Source organism: Manis pentadactyla, chromosome 2, assembly GCF_030020395.1.
Source record: "Manis pentadactyla isolate mManPen7 chromosome 2, mManPen7.hap1, whole genome shotgun sequence".
Taxonomy (NCBI): domain Eukaryota; kingdom Metazoa; phylum Chordata; class Mammalia; order Pholidota; family Manidae; genus Manis; species Manis pentadactyla.
In genome coordinates, this window is record NC_080020.1 from 189,297,147 (window position 1) to 189,321,939 (window position 24,793).

Sequence of the window (24,793 nt, forward strand, 5' to 3'; positions counted from 1 at the left end):
ACATTGCTACTTATTAGTTAGCTCCAGCCCAGAATTCCTGACAATGAAAGAAACTGATAGAAATTCAGCATGTTGTATACAGCACAATCTTCACTGATTAGTTTCTTAGAAGAAAAAATAACCTCTTAATATTGCACAAACTTATATCCAAATTAAGTCTTCACAATACACAAAGAAAGAGAAAAATAACCAGTTATTCATAGAATATAGCAGGTATTTAAATTAACTATCTGGAGGTTCATGACTAAAAGTATGTTTCATTTATGTATCTAACTATGATCAATTTAATCAAGAGCTATTTTACAGCATTCATGGTGCTTAACACCATCTCTCTAAGCTAAATATTCAATAAAAAGATTAAGAGGATGAGGACAAAGACACTATAAAGTGTCTTAATTTTCATTCCACAAACGTCTAATGAGCATCTACAAAGTACCAGGCTATCCTCATTTCCTCAGCAATACAAAGATAAGATGATAAATTTTGGCTCCCAAACAGGTGCAACCTGGGCATTATTATGGTCTGGGGGCAGTGTCCCAGGAGCTTGCAGCAGAGGCAGATATGGGGATCACTTGACCAAGGTCTGCAGAGCGTTGTGTTAAGCAGAATAAAATAAAAGGTAATCTCTAGGAGAGATACCAAATTAAAGTCAGACTGACCATGTGAACTGTCAGTTAAAAGGGGGTGCTAGAGAGGAGAACTCTTAGCGGGAGGCAAAGGGGCAGAAATCAAAACTACAGGATTCATTAAGACAGGGTCAGGTAGAAAAAACTGAGGCAAAGTACATTCTGTATAAAGCTTCAGAGAACATATTTCGCAATGTGGACTAGAAGGGAGGAGGCGAACAAACACAGTCCCTGCCTTCAAGATTGCAACCTGGTGAAAGTGAGAGAATATCCATTTTGTTTTGCATATATACATGTCAGCTTCACCCAAGATCTCCCTCAGCCTGAAAACATGCGTCAGTCAAAAGCACAATTTATTTTGGACAGGTGGATGATGATAATGAAGATTATGTCAAATAGATAAAAGAGGCTATAAATAAAGAGATAGAAAAAGGAAGTGGAATACTCCAACAGTGAGGGGTCAAGATACCTGGTACAAGTCGTTCCGCCACTAAGGTTAACTTGGGCAAGTTATCTAAGTGTCATGATGGAGCTGGAGCAGATGACTGCTAAGATTCTCTTTTTCTCCCATTTCCTTTCATCGTAAAATGAACTCATCTATCTTAAAACCAGATTGGAAACACCTTTCTGATCCTGCCATTCTTCCCACTGAATTGAACAAATTCAAGTGTTTTATAACTTGGCCCTTGTAAAATTAACTGCAATTGAAGCATCTGCTTGAACAGAGTTAAGAAAGAGAAAGAGAGGAAGAAAGAAAGAAAACAAAGAAAGAAAGAGAAGGAAGGAAGGAAGGAAGGAAGGAAGGAAGGAAGGAAGGAAGGAAGGAAGGAAGGAAGGAAGGAAGGAAATACTTAAATCTAAGCAACATCCTTGCAATATCTCCCCTGTGGATATGTAAACTTTTAACCTCTTACCTTGAAAAGAGTTTCCACATTTGCTCTATTTAATCAAGAATAAAAGTCAGATATATCATTCCTTGTATTTTTTCCATTAGAAACATACTGTAAATTTCAAGTAGAAAGGACTTGGGATTTTTTTTTTTTTTGCCTTTCCACATTTTACAGTGAGAAAAAAGTTCATGCTAGTTTATCAAAATAATTTATGCCTTAAAATTCCTCTTGGAGCAAAGAAAAAGTCATAATGTTCATTCCACTTTAGGCTTTGGTCTCAGCAGTTCCAATAGTATAGGATTTGAGACACTAAAGAAAAAAATCATAAATCAGTATTATTAATGCTATTAACCATTTCTTTAAATTATAGACTTCAACATATACAACATCTTTGATTTTGAGTCATTGCTCCCTAAAAATTAATTTAAATAATTCCAAAGAGATTTAAAAACCTGTCTTGTTATCTGTAATAAGTATCAAGATACAAGATAAAGTACTCACAAAAAGACAAATGAGGAGGATTTTCTATTTTAATAAAAACCTACAAAGTGAAGGATAAAATAATTCAAATAAGGTAACATGAAATTGGAAAGTAGAACATACAAAATTCTAAAAGTCAACAAAATACTATGGAAAGATTACAAACTGTCAAAAGTGGCAAAGTGATGATCCATTTCTTTAAATTACATAAGGAAATAAAATTACTACTTTTCAGGGGGTATTATTTCTAGTTTCATGCTCCATAATGCCATCATCTTGAAAACCCATCAGCTTTGATTAGCCAAATAAAGTTTCCAGTAAAGCTAAGTTTGAAAGGAGAAAGAAAGGAACTTGAAGCTGAAAAAAAATAAAGCTTCACATCTGTATCCAAATCTAAAGTTGCCGGTAAGATCTGATAACTTGTTAGAAAGCAATTTTTTTGCAAGGCAGTGGATTTACATCATACATTTTCTCTCTCCAAGGAAATTCTAATTACTGTTTACAGTCATTTCTGATTGATTTGCTTTTTATTCATCCAAGGTATTCTCTGCTCTATGATGAAATCAAGCCTTCATAAAATTCCAAAAATTTCAGAACAGTTTACAAGCTCCAGATGACTGAGAATTTTCTCATATCTGTTTGGCAATTCAAGAAGAAATTTTCACCAAACATGTTCTGAAGAATATGTCTGGTGCTCAGTAAAATAAAGAACTTACCAATGAAATACTTAGGGCAAGTTAATGTCATATAAATGCAAATTTGCCAATATTCTTTGAGGCCAAACTGCAATCCAACTTCTGTCTATTTCAATGAAACCTCTTCTAAAGCATAGGCCACTAGTTACAAGGGTTAATGCTTGAGGGCTTATAGCAATCAATTTAATAAATACACATTATCTTCTGTATACAAATTTATAATGGTTTGTGTGTGTGTGCTTGCACACATGTGTGTGTGTATTAGAAAAGACTTAGCATCTGCCAAAAGCCCACTTAAACTCATCTTTCCTCTTGGCATGATACTGACTCAAATTCAGTGATCAAAAATAGAAACAAAGAATTTTAGCACTAAGAGTATTAAAAACTATCTTTCCAAAGACTTGTTTCAATAAAGGAGAGTATATCAGAAATCCATACATGTATTCACCGTGAAAATATTTTCATGGATAATAATAACAAACTTACCTATTCAAAAATAATGAACTTTTAAGCATTAATATGAAAGCAATCCAAGAAAACAAATAATTTAATTAATGTGATTCTTGCAACAGCATGTTATAGGACTATTAGTAGTGATCAATCTTTATCATGTCACTAAGAATATAGTAGTTAACAAATGATCTCTTTCTGTGAAAGGCAATACAGTCAATTCTAGCTCTAGCATTGGCTCCTCCTTCAACAGCTTTATAAGGGAATATACTTTTACAGTCAAGTGAATCCAAATATTGCCTAGTTTGGACACTAATTGTAGGCTGATTCTGCAGTTTGTGTCTTGGTCTCTAGAATGCCAGCAATACCCACTGTGGGTCTTTGCTGGGCACAGTTAGACTACACCTTAATCAGCCACTCTTAGATCTGAGCCACACTGATAGGACATCTTTGATTCAAATACAAACTCTAAAGCATACAGACATTAAAGCTCAATGCATGCCCATCAATATCTGTGAATCTCTTCAAAAACTGTGATTTTTTTTCCCACCAAAGAGCTCTTTAAAATCTTAGGTTCCCTTGAACTCATAGGAATTTAGCAAGGTGAGTTTATTGCTATCTCTAACTTCAGTCTGCTCAATCTATGCAGCCAGTTTAAATCTCTGTAGCTGTACTACATTGAAGAAATCATCTGTGCCGCTGTTCTGTTCCTGCAATCCTAAATTCAATTGGTGGTTGGGAAGGAGTAACATAGATTTCATAACATGGGTTCTAGCACCAGTCAGCCTGCTTTTGAACTCCCACCCTGCTACTCATTAGCTATATGATCAGGGCAAGTTATTAAATTGCCCTGTGCCTCAATTTCCTTTTTAATAAAATAGGCATAATAATATGCTGTTAACACATATAAGTGCTTACTATAGTTCCTGACACAGTGTAACTACTACATAAGTGTTAGCTATTACTATTTATTATCAGTAAGGAAGTATAATTTTATAAGCCATTTGAGATTTTTAAAATTAGGTATCTCAGAGTCATTTCTTCCAAAAATACCATCATCTCAGAAAGTTGCTTAGTATGGGGCAACACATTTCCATGATCCAGTCATCAAATTGCAGTGGACAGAGTGTTCAGACACTTCTAAATATCCCATAAACTAGAGATAGTTACAAACAAAATATGAAGAAAATTTTCAACCTTAATGACTCCTTTTTCCTATCATCTGATGAATCTGATTTACTAAGCTCACAGCACAGACCATGACAGATAGGCCACAGTGATTAATACCACAACAGCAACAGCTTTGTGCAAGGATTTGTACTAAGGGCTTTCTGTCCATTCTCTTATTTAATGCTCATAAAAACCCTATAAGATACATATGTTTTACATATGAAGAAACTGAGCCCCAGAGAAGTAAAGTAACTTTCCAAAGTTCATACAGCCTGTGAGTGGCATAGTCAGGCTTTGAACCCCAAATCCTGGATCCAAGCTTTATGCTACACTGTCCCCTTCATTGGAGGTTATTTTGGGTGTGTCTATCACTTCTGAACCAATCACTGTGAATATAGGAGATTTGATGTTATGACTGGCAGAGCCTATGGCACATATTCACCTAGAGTGTCAGAGGCAAAATAAGCTCCATGCAAATCATACTAACTGTAAATGCTCTAAGTCAAACCATGGCATCTATTCAAGGATAGTATGAATCAACCAGGCAAAGGATATAAGTGCAATAAATGAAATATGTGCCAGATTCCCACCTACTGTGTGGCTCACAGAGGCAGGCGTAAAACCTAAAAGTCTTGACAGCCCACGTAGAATGAGCTATCTTCCAGTAAAACTGAGAGAAGGATGGAATTGTGGGTCCAGTGTTCTTGTATCCCCAGTCTTACCAGCATAAAGAAACAACTTAAACCATTACAAAAGACAATAATTTTGCCACATTGCTAGGCAAAATAGCCAGGTTCTGGACCTTGATATTCTTTACTAGCACATTGTTATTTTTACAGCCTAGGATTTTTCCCTTCATGTATACTTAGTGGTATTCTATGGGCAAACCTCGTCATAGTCTGTCACTATGAGTTAGTTTCCAAAGGAAAACTAGGATATTATTATTAGAAGAATAGGAAGTCAAAAACAATATGATAAATACAGGTAAGTACAATATAACAACTATAGATAAATATTGTTACCATGGTCAACATTTGTGCAGAACTGATTCCAAGAAGTTCAGTGACTGCCATGGTTACCCAGCTTCAGCATGGCAAAGTCTAGGTAAGAAGTCCTGGCTATCTGTTCTACTTTCTTTCCACTACACCTTTCCACTAACACAGACTTCAGTTTGCCCCATCACTGGAAATGTCCCAGGCAAACTGGGATGAGTTGATCAACCTGCTATTAATCCCTATGTAATTGTTCCATCTATATTGTATTTTTGCTGAATTAATTTTTGTCATAAATTTCACTTTCTGATTGCACACATACCACTGAATATTCTTAATCAGGTTTTAACCATAGGATTTGTTGGCTCCATGACTCAATTAATTAAAGAACTTTGTGGGTCCTTGAGACCCAGGGATTACTTTCAGGGAATTTTTAAAAAAAGAAATATTTAAGGAAATATAATATGAACTTTTATTTGTGATATAATAGCTGGCAAACTGGGAAGCAGAGGGCTCCCTTAGAAAAGGCTCACTTGGTTACTTTTCAAATCATGTGAAGAAAAGCCAGATTTGCCTTACTGAGACAGTAACTATTAAAGAGAGAATGAATTCAAGTCTTAAAGCTTTGAAAATCACACACACACAAAATGCCAGAGGGTTGGGGTGGGGGTACTCAGAAGCTGATCCAGACAGAAGTGGCTGGAACAGTCAGCTTGCCCAAGGACAGAAAAGCTGAGAATCTCTCCCAACAGCCTCTCCTAAGAAACACTCAAGGCCTGCCACTCTGGAGTACAAGACCCAGGCACAGCACATCACACATCACAAAGGCCAGAGTTCCAAGAGTAGGAGGATTCCCCAGGTTAGTAGTGAGTACCTTTTCTGCTGCAACTAACACACACCTGACTCAAACTGGCTTGGGCCATAAGGAAATATACTACTTCACAAAACTGGAGTTCAGAAGTAGGACAGAGTCCTTGTCTGGCTGATTTGGAAGCTCAACCATCAAGGCCACATTATGTCATTCATGGTCCCTAGGCACTTTTGCCTTCATGGGCCCCTTCTTTCATAAAAATTTATATTTTACAAATGCAATGGTATAAAGACAAATGTAATTCATGCTGGATGATATTTATTTTTTCCTCCTAACTTTAAAAGAAATTAAAATATTATGGAGAACCCTTAAGAGTATCATGGGTACAAGGGTCAGTCTACTCTGTGCATTCATCAAGGAGCCAGGTTCTCTCCACGTGCTGGCCACACACAGCGTGCATCACTTTAGTGCTCAGGCTGTCTTACCTCTGGGCTGTAACATAGCTGCCAGTGGCAAGTGAGGCAAAGGGCTCCATTGTTTCCCTCCAATGTGAGCTTGGAAAGCTTTTCTCCTAATTATGGAAAAGAAAGCCTTCCTTTTGGTCTGATTGATCTGAAGTGGAACACTGGCCTGTCCCCAAAACAACAACCTGGGAATGCCATTGCTGATTTCATTATCTTTACACTAGATAGGAGATACCCTATTGTTAGGAATAGGAATGATACCTAAATAATACTGGTTTACATCAGGATGGAGAAACAGCTTAGAACAGCCCCCCATACCATACGTTCTAACATCTAAGAACAATCATATACATGTATTGGATGTTTGCCATGAGTTTTTCAATCTTTACAACCTCCCCATTTTACAGAAGCAGGAACTGAAGTTCAGAGAACTTATAAGATTTACTCAAAGTAAGATTTTGTAAATAGTATATAAAAAGGAAAAACATAAAATAAAGAAGTAATAAATTGGACTTTATTAAGACTAAAAAGGTTTGCTCTAAAAGATAGCACTAAGACAATAAAAAGACAAGGCAAAGACTAGGAGAAAATATTCCAAAAATATATATCTGACAAAGGACTAGCAGGAAGACTATATTTTTAAAAAATTCTTATAAGTTATATTAACACAAAACGCAAACAAGAAATTGACTAAAGGCTTGATCGGGTCCTTTACAAAAGATACATTGGTGGTCAATAAGCATATAAGAAATGCTCAACATCACTAGGCATCAGATAAATGTAAAATAAAACCACAATGAGATACCACTTACACACCCAATATAATGGCTCACATTATAGATGGTTGACAATACAGGTGTTGGGATGTGGAGAAAATGAATCTTGCATATTTCTGGTGGGAATATAAAATGGTATGGTTTCTTTGGGAAAATGTTTGGCATTTTCTTATAAAGTTAAACATAGCTCTACCATAGACCCAGCAGTTCCACTTCTAAGTATTTACCTATAAGAAAGCACAATATATGTCAACACAAAGATTTCTACATCAATGTCCATGACAGTTTCATTGGTTAAAAAGCCCAAATATCCATGAACAGGTGAACAGATAAACAAATTAGGGTATATCCACACAATGGACTACTACACAGCAATAAAAAGGAATGGACTTCTGATACACCTAATAACAAGGATGCAACTCAAAAGCATGCTAAGTGAAGGAAGCCAACCACAAAAGAGTACATACTTTAGGATTCCATTTATATGAACTTCTACTGAGAAAAGACTGCAGGGCAGCAAGAGTGTAGGTGGGAAGACCACTTAGGAAGCTGCTGTAATAATCCAGGTGGAAGATGATGGTGGCTCAGGGCAGGGTAGTAACAAAGTAAGTGATTAAAAGTAGTCCAATTCTGGATATATTTTGGAGATGGAGCCAGTTTTCTGAGAACTGAGTGCATGGTGTATGAGGAAAAGAGAATTCAAGGGTGACTTAATATTAATGGATGGGAGCAAATGGAAAGATGAAATTGCTGCTAAATGAGATGGTGAAGCAGGTGGGTAGAGTAGGTAGGGAGAGAGGGTGAGGTTCGCCAGACCTGTTTAGTTTGAAATATCCATTAGGTGTATGGATGAAGATAACAAGCCATCAATTAAATATATAGGAATAGTTCCAGCCTGATGATAAAAATTTGGGAGTTTTAACCCACTTTTTCTGGAGAAAAGGCTGAGGATAGATAGAACATATTCAAAAATAAATAGCAGAAAATGTCTGGACAGATCTTTTTACAATATTAAAGCAAAGATTCATTTTTTTTTTTTTTAGAGTTTAGAATCATTAATGACTGGGAAAACAAATTTGTTTTGATTTTTGTGGTAAAACTTTTTAATATTATTGGCAAATCCCATATACCCAAGGAAGTTCAGGGTCATGAAGCTCCTCTGATCTTGTCCAATATTTAGTGGCTTGCAACCAAACTGGCAAGGTCTGAGCAACCCACTGCATATCCCAGAGATAAGGAGAGAGACTTCTGCCTGACAGCCTCTCTCTCTTGCACTGTTTACCACCATCCTCACCCCATGGGCAGCGAGGAAGGGAAAGGAGTTGTTCCTCTCTCTCCCACCCTCCACCTCATGATCAGGGTTAAATTCCTTAATACCTTCAGTTTGCACATTGTTTCATTCATATTTTCCTTGGTTGTTTGCTTCTTAGAAGATGTTACTGCCTTGGAAGCAAACTATTAATCTGACTTTAGAGTTGGAACCTTCAAAGATAACTACAATCTGTGTGGTATGATTTGAAGAAGTGAAAAAAAAAAGAAATTTTTTTTTCCCTCCAGATTCCTGAAATTCCACCATGATTATGCAAGGTGAGAATGAAATGCCCAACTTTGAATGACCAGTACTGGGAACTTCCACAAGTGAACCAGTGGAGAGAAGGAAAGCAGTAGATGGGAAAAGGGGCCCATAAAAAAGGGAGGTTTGAGAGACAAAAACAAACCCCACCTCACAATTTTGTTGGTGTGATTTCTACTTGACCCATTCGCAACACCTGGCACGTAGTAGGTCACAAATATTTGTCGAATGATTTTTTTTCTCCATTTGAGGAAGCCCACCCTCCCCAATCACCCACCACCCTCTTCTCAGAAAAAAAGTAATATGAAAGGGAAAAAAAAGGAAATAAAACCAGTTCTGTGAATGGGGTTAATTTACCCTCCTAGGATTCATTTACTGAAGAAAAAATAAGTAATTTCTCAGGACCCTCATAAGCTCTCTGAGCGGGATGTCTTCCCTTCCCTATACCGGGCACCAAGGCACAGAGAACTTGCTCGGAAGGCTGGAACATTACCAAGGCTGATTCAAGCCCCAGACATCTCATGCCAAACGTGCCATCCTCAGCCTAGGGTTCCGCTGCGCCTGGCAACTGGGGGTGAGGGACCATCAGGGGAGGGCGGGCAGGGTGGTGGAGAGGGCCCCTGGACCAGGGGGCGCAGACCCAGCGGCTCCGCGCGCTCTCCCGCCCGGCCTGGAGCGCTTGGCTCAGCCTTTGCACCTCCCTCCGCCCTCTCCTCCGCCCTCCTGCTCCCTCCCCTTTCCTTTCCTTTCTCTTCCTCCTCCTGCCGCAGCGGCCGCTGCCAGACCTCGCCAGTTCAGACCCACGGGGCTGCCCTCCCTGCGCTCTCCCTTGCTGCCCGGGCCTGGAGCGCAGCGCGCCCACGCAGGTAGGAGCCCCAGATGCGCGGGTCCCATCAGCGCACCCATTGCCCAAGGGTCCCAGCACCAGGGAGTGAGTGCGCTGACCCTGGGGTGCAGTGTACCAGAGAGCTGGCCCCACACTGTGCAGGATCTCAGGCGGAGAGGGAGGTGGAGGTGTGCAGGTCTCGGAATGCGATCTGTCAGCATGTGCAAGTACCGTGGTGACATCTGTTTGGATGGGCATGTGTGCGCGCGCCACTAGTCAGCGGGACAGGGCTTTTCCCATAAACGAGGTTTTGAAAGTTTCAAGGGGTCAGTGTGCGAGATTTAAGCCACACCTGGACCCCACAAGAGCTGGTTAGAAGCTGGAGAGCTAAGCACCTCCGGAGAACTGCCGCTTAACCTACTGTTAAGAAAGGGGACCTCACTTTCCCTGGGCGCAAGGCCTGCGGCCGAGAAACTGGTATCCGCGGCTGTAGTGTGGTCCCCCAGTGCCGGCACTAGGCAGCCCTGATCCTGAAGGTAGCATGTCGGGAAGCGAGGGGCTGATAAGGCACAAGGGAATCAGACGCTTTGGGCTGCTCCCCCATACAACCTGGGGCATTCGGAGTTGCGCGTAGAGCACAGCATGGAAGTGCCACTTTGAGAGTTGGTGCTGGGGTGTATGTGAAAAGGAGTTCTGAAGTACAGGTATTCTAGGAGGGGAGGGAATTGCTCCCTGAGTTTTCACTTGTTTAGTGTTTTGTTTAAAAAAAATGTTTGAAGCCAAAGTAATTCATATTAATTCGCAGGTATTTCTGTTAATTGTGCAAGGAACCTCACTAGCTGCAAGTGAACATATAAGTATAGCCTTAATGTTCAAGGAATAATATAACATTTGCTGCCCCACCTCCACCCTCCACCCTCCAAAAAGGTATCATCTCCTTTGAAATTAATTACCCTCTATTATTTGCCTTCCACCCCCTTTTTGGAGCCTGCTGTGTAGGTGCATCCAAATGTATATGTTCAGCGTAGCCGGATGGAGTAAAGTGAAATGCAGTTCTGCAGCCGTTTTAGTCTTTGGTGTTTGGTTTGGCCACCGGGAAGGCTGGAGGGGTGGGGGGTGCGAAAGTAGATTACAAGTTGGGTATGACAGAGTTTCTGCCTCCACCCTCTCTTCCTCGCTTGTTACTTTACAGCTAAAGTTTTGTTATTTCCCCCGCAGCGGATACTAAGAATCGGTTTGTCCTGTGTTTTTTTTGAGATTCATGATGTTGAAAGCCCTTTTCCTAACTATGCTGCCTCTGGCGTTGGTCAAATCACAGGACACGGAAGAAACTATCACGTACACGGTAAGGTGTGATGGAATTTGAGATAAGAGCGGTTTAGCGGGATTCTGTGACACAAAGGAGACTTTATCCACTCCTGCCAGTGTATGTGGGCTGTACTCTGTGGAGAGCAATAAATTAAACAGCCCTTTAGCATGGTTCATGTTTAAGATTTGTTGCAAATTGCCCATGGTCCTTTCAGAAATTCATTTAGATCACCAATTGAGATAGGGACTAAAATGTAGATGAATTGCACAAGACGTATAAAGGGTACACTTCAAAAAACCAAAGTAAGCTGCCTGTTTCCAACACATTCAATAAAGTAATGGGTGTAAAGGATCGAACACCTGGATTCCTATATACATGTAGATGAAACCAAAACTTACAGAGTAAGACAAGTCAAATAAGCAAACACAAAAGCACATCACCTCATTTGTGCATGTGACTTATATTTTCAAGCAAGCAGCCTTTATGGCTTTTATAAAGGCTATATTCATTTATGATGCAACTAATTACTCATATAAATGCCCTTCAGATCGACTTTATATGTTTTCAGGTTGCAGGATTTGCTAAAGTGGTTTTAAAATGCTTTGTGTGAAATTTGATTTTACATTTTCTAAGTAGCATGCATGATATTTCCAAGCAATATTTAATGAGTTAATTATATGGGCATCACCAATGTTTAAAAATATTGAAAATGTCATTTGACCCCTTCCACTGCCAGGAATGGATGTGATGAGAACAGAGGGCAGTACTTAACCTCACTTATGGTGAGTTTGCACCTCTGTTTTGTGTTTTCTAGTTTTTACTCAGTGCTGTGAGGCAATATGAAAAACACATTTTTCTACTTGCTCCCAGTTTAAAATTAAGTAATGCTACTCAAAAGAATGTGAAAAAAATTGAAAATAAAACTATTAAAAGTGAGCTAGTATCAATTACTGATAATAAGCAGTGTCTCACTTTATGGTATCATATTATCCCTAGAATGTTAGTATTCATTTGGCAAATATTCCTTGTTCAGATCAACTATAAATCAAATAAGGCTTAACATAAATATTTTGGTAAGTTAATGATAAATGTAGTTACTTCCTCTGCTGAATATAAAGCACAAGAAATGAATACATGTGTTGTTAATCTTAAAATGAAAATGTTTTGTTATTTAGGCTTAACTTACTACCTTCTTAGGGAGCTAAAAATAACTGAACTACCCATTTTTATGTTCATCCAGTAAAATATTTAATTGCTTTTACAGTTGTTTATGTTATACCCCCTTCCCTTTGCTGACCACTTAAGTCTTATTTGTCTTAGCAGAGAAAGTTCCCTATAGATTAAACACTGATTTTAGGACCACTAACCAGGGTTTGCTATTATTATAACAGATTTCCCAGATATTACATCCTTTTTGTGCTAAGATTAGGCCTGTTCTTTTTGAATTGTTTATGCCTAATAATTCATGGTTAAAGGACAAAATGTAACTATTTTTTGAGTGCCCCACTTTGAAGATACTATCTCCTTTCATTCTCACAGTAAAGTATGAAGTAAGTAGCATCATCTTCCTTCTGCTGATAGTAGAACTGAAGATCAGAGAGAGTTTTTAACTTGCTTAAGTCAGCCAGTGGTGAATGTAAATCCAGTCTAGACTTGTTTAATAGTAGATTCATATTAAATGTACTGGAACTCAATACCTCAATGCAAGTCTTCTCTATCATACAGATTATTCTAGTGAACTGTCATTTTGCCTGGCTTGAAAGATACTTTTCAGAAGGATGGGCTCATATGAACAAGATAGCTTCATATTCCCCTTCCATATTAAAGATAGGATCCTTTCAGCTATTTACTTGCCAAGTATCTACCAGGTGCATAAGCAATTATCACCATCAGCAAAAGAATTTAAGTTTATTTGTTTATTAAGAAAATTCACATCTTAGCCTCAGGGAATTTATCCTGGGAAAATACCATTGAAAACTACAAAGTTCCTAAGCAAGTACAAATAATATTATTATATAGATCATACAAGAAGCTAAAGAAATAGAGAAGGAGGTAATTAATGTGAGTATTGGCATATTGGAGGACATAAAACTCTGTGCTGGTTCTTGAAAGAAATGATGACTGGATTAACCCAGAAAGGCTGAAGAGGCACCTGAATCAGGGCACGTGGCATAATCAAAAGCTAAAGTTGAAAACAACCAAGACAGGTCCAGGAGGTAAAAAGGTCATATGGGCTATACTGGGTAGTAAGGAGAACCTGGAGATGGCAAAATGGGAGATAAGAGGTCTACAGGCCAATTTGAGCTCTTAGATATAGAAGTAACATAACCAAGAGAGCAAGAAAGATTGTCCCAGAGATTGTGTGCAGCACGTAGAAATATGGAGACCAGCTAAGCAACCTTGCCTACTCATGAGGCTAGGAAGGTTTACTCTAATGTAGTTGATATAGAAATGGACACAAAGTCAGCAGAACTTAAAGGAAAATCAAGGAAGACATTGGAAAAGTCAGTGCTGATGTTAAGATTGTAATCCTGGGTCTTGAGAAAGATGGTAGTGCCTTGGACAGTGTTGGGGAAACTAGAGAGAATTAGTTTGGGACATAAGGTGAGTTCAGTTTTTATCCTCTTAAGTTTCAGATATCAGTAAAATACCCAAACTGAGCTCTATGTCTCCATTCCACTGTTTACTTGCCAAACACCTATTGTGTGCATCAACAACTTTCAGCTCCATTAAAAAAATTAAAGTTTACTATTTGTTTACTCTACTTTTGCTCAAACCTTCCTGAAGCATCTTCCTCAATTTTTTTTTTGCCTCTGACTTAGAATGTTATATTTTTTCTATGTATTTTTAGTGTATCTCTGGCAATGATAATTCTTTTTTAAATTGGAATATAGCTAGTATACAATATTGGTTTCAGATGTACAACATAGCGTGACTCAATAATCACATACATTATTAAATGCTCACCATGGTAAGTGTAGTTATCCCCTGTTACCATACCAAGATATTACAATATTATATTGTACTACCATTCCTATAACTAATTAATTTTATAATTTGAAGTTTGTACTTCTTTATCCCCTTCACCTTTTTCACCCATCCCCTCACCCCTCTCCCCTATGGTAACCAACAGTCTGTTGCCATTGTTTATGGGTCTATTTCTTGTTTGTTTGCTTTTGTTTTGTGTTTTAGAGTCCATATGTAAATAAAATCATATTGTATTTGTCTTTCTGTACCTGATTTATTTTACTTAACATGATACCCTCTAGGTCCATCCACATTGTCACAAATGTCAAGATTTCTTTCTTTTTTATATGGCTGAATAATATTCCATTGTATATATGTACCACATCATCTTTACCATTCATCTGTCAATGGACACTTGGGTTGCTTCCATATCTTGGATATTGAAAATAATGCTGTGATAAACAGAGGTGCACATGTATCTTTTTGAATTAGTGATTTTGTTTTCTTCAGGTAAATTCCCAGAAGTGGAATTGCTAGGTGATAAGGTATTTCTATTTTTACTTTTTTGAGGAACCTCCATATTGTTTTCCACAGTGACTGGACCAATTTACATTCCCACCAACAGTGTAGGAGGATTCCCTTTTCTCCACATCTTCACTAACTCTTGTTATTTCTTGTTTTCAAATGTTCTGGTTCTTCCTCTGAAACTGGTCAAATGTTTTCTTGAGATTAAAAATTCTTCAGAGGCCTCATATCACTTCTAGCAGTGTTTCTCAAGAAGTACCCCAAGGACAACATAGTTAGGCATTCAGATGCCAGGGCCCTTCCCAGACTTACAGAATCAGATCCTTTGAGTGGGCCCAGAGTCAGCATTTTGACAAGCAACTTGGGCGATTTTTAAGCATAATAAAGCTTGAGATTCACTGACTATCATGGTAGAATTCAGTTCCTTCCTGTCCCAAAGAAAGGTTTCCCAAATTTGGCCCTACCTACCTCCTAGTCTTATCCCCACTCACCCACGGCCACTTACAGTTCCTTCCCTTTTTAATAGTTTTGGACCTTTACTAACGTGGTCCTTCATCCTAGAATTTCCACATCTCTCTGGAAAATCCACTTGTGGCATCCCCATAAAGCATTCCCTTCTACCTTGTCAGGTCCACCCACAGTCCTGGACAGAGACTATCACTCCTTGCACACACATAACTTATGTCATGGCACCTGACACCTTGCTCCAACTTGTCTACCTGTCTGTCTTCTTTTCTGACCTGTGAGCTGCTTAAGCACAGGGACAAGGTCTTCATGACCTTTGTATCCCCAGGGACTAGGATGATGTTGGGTGTGAGAAGGTAAATAGGTGGTTTCTTCAGTGAGTGAGCTAGAGCGGACCTGTAGGAACTGAATCTAGGAGGCAGGCCAGAGTGTGAGTGGGAAGCTCAGAATTCAGCTGCATAGGAATGAGAAGGAAAGTCAGGTGCTCGGAAGCTCTAAGAGGATTGAAAGAGAGAGAGGGAAAGAGTCAAGAACTGAAAAAAAAAAAGTGGTTTTTTTCCATAAAACTTAAAATGTGGAAGAAGGGGCAAATAATGCAAAAAAAGGAGTAGCCAGAGAGATTGGAGATTAGTATCAAGATAGAAAATAATACCAAGAACATGTTGATGTGCATCTGTACCAAATGCAACAGAAGAGTTGAGGTAGCTGGTGACTGAGAGGAAAGCCCAGAAGTGGTTCAAAGCACAGATCTGTCTTTAAAAAAGGAAACTATGCATTTTTATCATCTCTGTAGAACTGTAGTGCAAGGATTTTTGCCATAAAGAAGCAGCTTTTAGAGTGACTTCTTAGGGAGTTAACACACCAATTAACTATCTCTTGGCCCCTTTTTTGATGTTTTCTTCACAGCAATGCACAGATGGATATGAGTGGGATCCTGTAAGACAGCAGTGCAAAGGTGAGCCAATTTCAAAGACGTCCCATCTGAACATAGTTTTCTGTCTCCATCTCATGTTTCACTCTTCCAGTCCTGTCTATATTATACCAAAAAGTTATGAGCATATATTTACATGTTTGGTTTTCCCTCTAAGAAGATTCCTGACTTATTTTATTACTGACCAGATATCGATGAATGTGACATTGTCCCAGATGCTTGCAAAGGTGGAATGAAATGTGTCAACCACTATGGAGGATACCTCTGCCTTCCTAAAACAGCCCAGATTATTGTCAATAATGAACAACCTCAGCAAGAAACACCAGCATCTGAAGCTGTGGGTGCAGCTGCAAATGCAGCTGCAGCCTCAGGTGGAGCCACTGGGAGCGTAGCAGCCAGTGGCATGGCTGCAAGTGGAGTAGTGCCTGGGGGTGGACTGGTCGCCAGTGCAGCTGCAGTTGCAGGCCCTGAAGTGCAGACGGGCCGAAATAACTTTGTCATCCGACGGAACCCAGCTGACCCTCAACGCATTCCCTCCAACCCTTCTCATCGGATCCAATGTGCAACAGGCTATGAGCAGAGTGAGCATAACATATGCCAAGGTAAGCATGACTTATTATACTAACAAGAAAGTTCTTGCCCAAGTGCACCTTGTGGTGAGAATAACAGCTTACATTTATTGAGAGCTACTCACACGCCAGACATTGTGCTAATAAGTGCTTTGCCTGGATTATCATATTTAATTATTGCAATAATCCTAAAAGGTGGTTGCTGATAGACTAATGAGGAAACTGTGGCTTCATCAGTGGTTCTCCACCTTAACTGCACATATTTAGTCATTTGGGAGCCTTTAAAACTTCTCAATATCTAAGCCACAACCCACTCCAATTAACAGTCTCTGGGGATAGTTCCAGCCATCAGTATTTGTTAAAGCTCCCCATGTTGTTCCAGTGTGCAACCAAGTTTAAAAACCAGGGGTCACCCAGGTGGTGAGTGCAGAGCCAGTCTTCAAACCCAGGCAGGCAGGGACAGTGTCACAGCTGTCAGAAGGAGCAGTCAGGTTATTGATTTGGAATTTGAAATTGTGCTGTCAAGCAACTCCATGAAGGTCCCCCTTTAGATTCTCAAGCTTTCTTTTCATTGAACTTGCCACTGACTTATTTTTCCCACTGAGGGAATAAAGATATTGAACTTCTGCTTTTCGCTACCTTTGAGGGAGTCTTTCCTGCCCACATTTATATCTCTTTTTAAGCCCTTGTTTAAGCACATTTTGCTTATATCACTTGCACCATAGCACCATCTGCCTGGGTTTTTCTGTTTATTTCACCAAGAGTACACATTGCTGTGTATTCTAGAAACAGCTGTAGACTCTTGCTAGCAAAATGATAAGAATCTTGGGCTTTGAAGACGTCAAAGATATTAGATAATTAAACTGTGCTAAGGGATTTTGTTTCCCTTTTCCTACTTAGCAAACCCTTTTAGATCTGCCTTGTGTGAAGATTGTGTTACTGAGATGGGCTATAGGAACCCCAGACTCTTTTTTTCACTGCCAGGGGCAGACTGGGTAAACCCCTTATTATATCATAAGTGCCTGGTACACACTGGCCAATGGAAAGACCCCAGGAGTTCTTACCTTCTACCTGCTCTTAGTGAGAAAGATAGCACCTTCCTGCCTCCAACACTGAAGGGTTTCAGTTGGGATCACCTAGCTGCTGCAGTAAGTAAAAGAGGCATCTCTGTACCCCCTGGATGCTTCCCCTTATTTACCAGTGTTGAGTTTTATTCTATGTATAAGAGATGGTCGATTCTAAATGGCTTATAAATGAAGTAGAGACACCTACCGCGATGCTCTGCCCTCTATTATTTTATATTTTGTGTTCAAATTTTAAGTACCCCACACATCAAGAGCTAACCCATGCTGTGATGGTGTCACTTTTCAGAGGGCGCATCGTATTAGCATCTGTTTTGTGTTACTGTCATGAGTCAGAATTCCAATATTGATGATGAATGCTTCAGCATCTGCTTGATATTCCAATATTTAATTTAAAGATTATGTCAAGATAACTTCATGAGGTTATTTTATATATATGTACTTGAGTAAAATTGATTTTTAAAATCTTGAATTTATTTAATATACCAACTTTTAATTGTGTTATTTAAATATAAAATAAGATCAGAATATTTGGTGGTATTTTTCCTGAAACTGAAAAGTTTTGCCGAATTTTTTTCATATATTGACTTGCATATACTGAATTATTTTTCACACTTCATATGTATGTTTTAATGACACTTAGGAGAAAAATAAAAGCAGATAAATTAAATGGGTCATTTCTCAAGGTAGTTTTAGTTCATCATTGACAATGTGGTTAAATTCAAGAATGATGCCTAGAATAAGATGAAGTTCTAGAATAAGACATATTCAGGACTTAAAACATGCATTAGTTACAGTTGAAGCTGTATAATAAAATGTGAATAATAAAAATGAAATCCTATTTAATTTTTCCTAAAAAGATTTAGACCACCTTACAAAGTAAGTTACTTTTCACATATTAAAATATTTATAATTCTTACTTCTTTGAGAATTTTTTTTAGTTATAAGCTAAAACCATCAAGTGTCTTGCTTATGATAGATGCTAGATACTTACTGATTGTGTGCACACAGGGTATTTCCAACCCAAAATGGCCTGCATTATTCAACCAATTTCTAAAATTTGAGATTGGGGTCTGTATCACTGAAAGCAGGGTTAAAAGTTTTTGGATAATTTAAAGTGTAAGCTAGATTTCTTCCCACATCACAATTTTGCAAAGTGCCCATAAATGTGGATTTGCTTAATTGTTGATAAAAGGGGTTATTTCATATGCTAACAACAGGATAATCTGTCTAGGGAATCTGACTAACAAAAGTCGAGTCACACTTGTCCCCATTTATTATTGAGCTAATCAAACATGCAGTCCATCTTCTTCTAATTGCCTGCAGATGTATGACATTCTCATTCCAGGCCAGTAGCACAAAATAACATTTTATAACCAATGTGAAAGTGTGGAGACCTCCGTTCAAAACAATAATGTGCTCCAAGGACCTATATTTCTGACATTGTAGAGTTCGAGGAGCCTTCTGTTTTAATAAAGGTCTCCACCCCTTTAAGTGTTTCACACTTATGCCTGGAAATCCAAACACACTTACCATGGTTGCTGGATTGGAATAAATGAATGCCTGCAGATAAGTCATATTTGTATTAAAATTATTTCTATTTTGCACATATATTTTTCAGCAGGTACAGTTTATCATTACACAACCTAAAGCTAAGGACTTTTTTTATGTAATGAGTGAAATCTGTACTATGTTTAAGTGTTAAGGTCAATTGTGCCTTTGAACACACTGCTATCAATCACAGATGTAATAATTTAAATAGCACTAGATATTTTTAAGTATATTCTATTTTATAAGTATATTTTTAACCAGCTGTCTATGTTTTAACATTAAGTGAAAACATGACCCTTTTACTTCTTTTCATGTATTTATCCATAGTTCTCATATTTTGTGCAAAAATCAGGGGTTTAAAGTATAATATAACATCCAAATATCAATTCACAGTAAGCAAGTTTTCCAAGCAATTTTTGTCAACTGATGATGCTGTACTGGGAGAGCCTTTCACACTGAGAATTTCAAATCATAGATGCCATCCTTGACAGCTATAAAATTGCATGGAGATTATTTCATTTGATATCATAAATGACCTACATGTAGGCATGTATAAAGTTTTATTAATTAATTGTTTCTCTATGAGATAGTGTCTACCTCAAAGACAACAGATATTCATCTGCTCCAAAAGGAAATTGGATGAATGAATGGTGAATATATTATAATCCATTCACAGCTCACTTTATTTTTCTACATGTTTACTTCATGGTCTCTGTGTAATCCTCCTCAAATGAGATGGAGTTAGAAATCACTAGTTGAAGTTGAGAAAGGACATCTTAAATCATACATAAATTTATAAGAACCCCATTCTTGCAGGAAAAATATCATTTAGGAACTGGCAAGTAAGAGAAAGTATCAACTGCCCAATTTGAAGGAATTTGCTCACTTAATTGAACTTTCAAAGAATTAAACATAGGGTATTTTGTATAGCTGGTAATTAAACCATTACTAAACTCCATTACTAAACTGTCAGAATTTACAAGTATCATTACTGAGTTGCTAAAGAAATTGCACCATCAAAAAATGAACTTGATTCAAAGTGCCTAATGAAACTGACTATGGAACCAAAGTGCAGTACCTGGTTTGTTTTTATATAAGGTGTAAATCAGGGATATGAAAACATACCCTAGGGTTTCCAACTGTCCCTGTTTACCTGAGACTGTCCTAATTTCTAAACTGAAAGTCCACATCCCTGGAAATGCAAATGGGCTGGTTGATCTCCCTAAAGATACCCATAACCAAATCTCCTGCATCTCTCAGTCAAGAGTGAGAAAGTTCCAATGTTAGCACCATTTTTTCAGGTTAAGGCATTGTTTGTTCAATGAAACTATTTTTTCAATATGTTTCAAACTTTCAAAAACAAAACTTCATTGATTTTTAAGTACCCGGACAGAACCTTTCTTTGTGGTTGTTAGGAGGTTCCCACTTGCCATTTTGTCAATAAGCTAGTTTCTACATTGTTCTAGACTTCATGTGTAGGATACCTAGACATTGGCATTTACTTGCTAGATACATGTCATACCATAGTTAGCTCATCTTTCCACTTTTCTGCTGGGAAAAAAATTTACCATGCAACCAAATGAAATACTATGCTTCATCTATAAAGTTTGGTTTGCCAAAATTTTTACTTTTTAAAATTTCCACCTGTATTTTAAATTATGTGATTTATATTTTATCATTATCTGTGATGCAGAAGAAACTCAAAAGCTAAAAAAGAGAAAAAATTGCTTTTTTTTAAAGTCTGAAGAAACAAAAAAATCATACTCAGCATTAAAAAATGCTCTACACTCTTGGGGACCATCTATTATCTGAACATTTATTTATTAACATAGGATAACTATAATAATATTTTGAAAAGGAAAGAAGTTATTATCTATACATCTACTTTAAAAAAGAGAAATTTGAACTAACATGTACACAATCTCAGATGCTAGGGATGTCTTTCTTTGACTTCTTTCATTTGAAACCTAAATTATCTCAGACCCAAAGACAATTTATAAATTATAGTGTAATCTAAGTATTTTAACATACCTGGCATTGTCATTACCAAACAACTTTCAAACACTACTATTTAGTTGATCCTCACTAATCTCATTAGGGTCTCCAGTTGCTTTGGTTAGGTTTGGTAAGAAATGCCTAATTTTTGTTACATATAATTATGCAGCCCAGTGAAGAGCTTTGATCTCAGAAAATGGATATTTTGCAAAAGAAAGACTATAACTGAGTAAATTATGATATTAATAGAAACACATATTTGAAACAAAAAGTAAAATGCCTATTTACCCTGTTTACAGTTTTTCATTGTTTTTAGTTAATTTCCTTTAAGTACTGAAAAATTCTCTGAGGCCAAATAAATGAATAGGAGTTGAGTTTATAGGTAAAAGTTAATTACTTTTTAAATAAGCTATGGAGTATAATACAAGTGATTGATTTACTGTTGAAAAATCTAGCACGGTTTCATAATTTACTTTTCCAAATACGGTAGTTATCAAATTTCTAGTATTTAAGGCTCTTATTTAAAATACATTTGTGAACAATGGTATATGTATCTGATTCATGCACAATCCTTAAAATTCCTTCATAAAATTTAACGGCAACCATTTGAGGTGGAAGGATGGAAGAGGTCAGTATGATCATTCTTCTGCAACAAAAGACTAAGCTATGTAAACTCAGTAATTCCCAAAATGTGTCCCCAGACCTGAAGCATTATCATCATCCAGTAACTCATTAGGAATGCTAATTCCTGGGCCGCATCAGACTTCCTACTGATCCCGAAAGCCTGGGGATGGGGCACAGCAATCTGTTTTAACAATCCCACGATTCTGATGCCTGTTCAAGTTTCAAAACCAATGCCCTAAAGTAATCTTAACTTCAGGAAGCTGCTTTCAGCTACAAAAATCAGAGGCCAGAGTCATAATTCTTTGCATGTGAAATGGGAAGTAGTGAAAAGAAAACAACAAAAACATACATTTTGTCTCTAGGATAGAATAATATTTCCATTTTACTTCTCTTACCTTTCTTACTGTCATCACAAGTACTCTGATCCTTAAACATGAATGGTCATGAGTCCTGTTTAGGACTATATCTTTGAACCAAGGACATGATATGTGAAATCTAGAGGAAAAGGAGCCATCTAAGAGACCTTGCATTGTTCTATAAAACAAATGTGAAATTTTATAACTTAAATTGTCAGCAGGTGAAACTCTAAATAATGTTCTGGCATGGTAATGATTGGTGCTAAGAGATACCCACACCTTCTATAGACATCTCACTTATGCTTATGGCAAAAACTTGTGAGATGAGGCAATGCTGTTTGGAGGTTCAGTTCATGTAGAGTCACAAAAAAGGAGGAGGTTAACTCTGACTTTGGCCTTAAAGCAGCTTTCAGTTACCAAAGTGATTGGAGATCTTTCCAATACCAGATGCACAAATGATATCTCATTATATTTAGGCTCTGTGAATATCATCAGATATTAGAACAGTATTCACATAACTGTCATCTATTCAATTTAAATTTGATCAAAGATTTACTTCCCATCAGAGAGGAGGTGATCCTTGTTCAAACTAGTTAACACTTCATCTGTGGAATGAATTTCCATCTCCCCAAAGAAGCAAAAAGAAGCAGAGTAGAATAGAATTGCAAGCCTGGGTAACTTCAGGAATGTACACTGGCTCATTATACCTTTCTCCAGCAGAAAGTCTCAAACTATATTCTTTGAAACCAACAAGTTGCCCCATTTGTAAGGATTGCCTTCCTTTGCACTTGCTGAATTATTGACACAATTTTATTCTTTGAAATTTATCCCAAATGTGTTTGCCTAAGCATGAATGTACAAATAAGTAATTCATGCCACATCTGAAATTAATTAGCATGCTTCATTTCCTAGGAGGTAACTGCAAATTGCACACTCAGAAATAAAACTGATCAAGAAAACTATGTTCCAATATTGGCAGAAAAAAATACAGTTGTCATTGCATGCATTCAGCCACAATTGCACACTTGTAGCTTGGACGTAAATGATTTGTAAACATTTAATAAAGATGAAGTGAAGAAATAACATGAAAGGAAGGCGGAGTGCCAAGACACTGGCAGCAGCATGGGTAGCCTATTGCTGTCAATTTTGTATGACCATTAATAAAAAAGAGACACAGTGAATCAATGTTATATAAATGGAACAGACTAAAAACTTGAAATTTGGGCTAAATCAAATTCTAAAACTTGAGCTACATTAAAAATAATTGTACATATATACTAGTCAAGGGTAACCAGGCAGTATCACAATTAAAATTGATCAGACCTAAGGAAGTGACCATCCTGTAGCCAAGCAGAACAAGAGAGAAGTGGCATTATGTCTGTTCCTTCTATCGTAGAATGGTTTCCCAGGAGAGTCCCCCAGAAGCATTGTGGAGCTGATAGTAATGCCAGCGAGATAAGGGGTGGGAGTACATGGAGGAAGACCAAATCAGAAATTGCACATGATGCTGAACCATTGCACATAAACATGTGTGCTGGTTCCATCCCCAGCAAAACATAATATTCACCTCCATTTCTGTCTGCATAGTTGCCTGAACTGTCCCCTGCTTTACTTGTTTTTGAGTAGGCACTGAGAAAATGTTTTATGTGTGTTTGTTTGAATAAATGAGTGGTTTTTAATCATCAGAGAACTCAGGCTTAAAGTTTACTCTGAGTTGTAAAATCATCCTTGAAAATGAGTTATGAGTACCATATGTTATAAGGTATATTTCCCCACTATGTATGTTATCAAATTTCTCATTAATAATGGAGGTCTTACACAAAAAGAACCTCAGTAAATTCCAAAAGATTGAAATCCTACCAACCAACTTTTCAGACCACAAAGGTATAAAACTAGAAATAAATTGTACAAAGAAAGCAAAAAGGCTCACAAACACATGGAGGCTTAACAACATGCTCCTAAATAATCAATGAATCAACGACCAAATTAAAATGGAGATCCAGCAATAAATGGAAACAAATGACAACAACAACACAAAGCCCCAACTTCTGTGGGACACAGCAAAAGCAGTCTTAAGTGGAAAGTATATAGCAATCCAGGCATATTTAAAGAAGGAAGAACAATCCCAAATGAATAGTCTAATGTCACAATTACCAAAATTGGAAAAAGTAGAACAAATGAGGCCTAAGGTCAGCAGATGGAGGGACATAATAAAGATCAGAGAAGAAATAAATAAAATTGAGAAGAATAAAACAATAGAAAAAAATCAGTGAAACCAAGAGCTGGTTCTTAGAGAAAATAAACAAAATAGATAAGCCTCTAGCCAGACTTATTAAGAGAAAAAGAGAGTCAACACACATCAACAGAATCAGAAATGAGAAAGGAAAAATCACGATGGACCCCACAGAAATACAAAGAATTATTAGAGAATACTCTGAAAACCTATATGCTAACAAGTTGGAAAACCTAGGAGAAATGGACAACTTCCTAGAAAAATACAACCTTCCAAGACTGACCAAGGAAGAAACACAAAAGTTAAACAAACCAATTACGAGCAAAGAAATTGAAACGGTAATCAAAAAACCACCCAAGAACAAAACCCTGGGCCGGACAGATTTACCCCAGAATTTTATCAGACACAAAGAGAAGACATAATACCCATTCTC

At 37.6% G+C, this 24,793-nt stretch overlaps 1 protein-coding gene across 2 annotated transcripts in view; it reads left to right on the top strand.

Moving 5' to 3' along the window:
* The first annotated feature begins 9,656 nt into the window (after positions 1-9,656).
* The window catches only part of EFEMP1 (EGF containing fibulin extracellular matrix protein 1), a 56,503-nt gene continuing 41,366 nt past the window's right edge, over positions 9,657-24,793 (top strand). For both annotated transcript variants that reach the window (XM_036926045.2, XM_036926046.2), the window contains exons 1-4: positions 9,657-9,793; positions 11,011-11,098; positions 15,926-15,974; positions 16,139-16,552. In XM_036926045.2, coding sequence (XP_036781940.1) covers positions 11,015-11,098; positions 15,926-15,974; positions 16,139-16,552 — 547 coding nt within the window. In that variant the 5' untranslated portion in view covers positions 9,657-9,793; positions 11,011-11,014. The remainder of the gene's footprint in view (positions 9,794-11,010; positions 11,099-15,925; positions 15,975-16,138; positions 16,553-24,793) is intronic.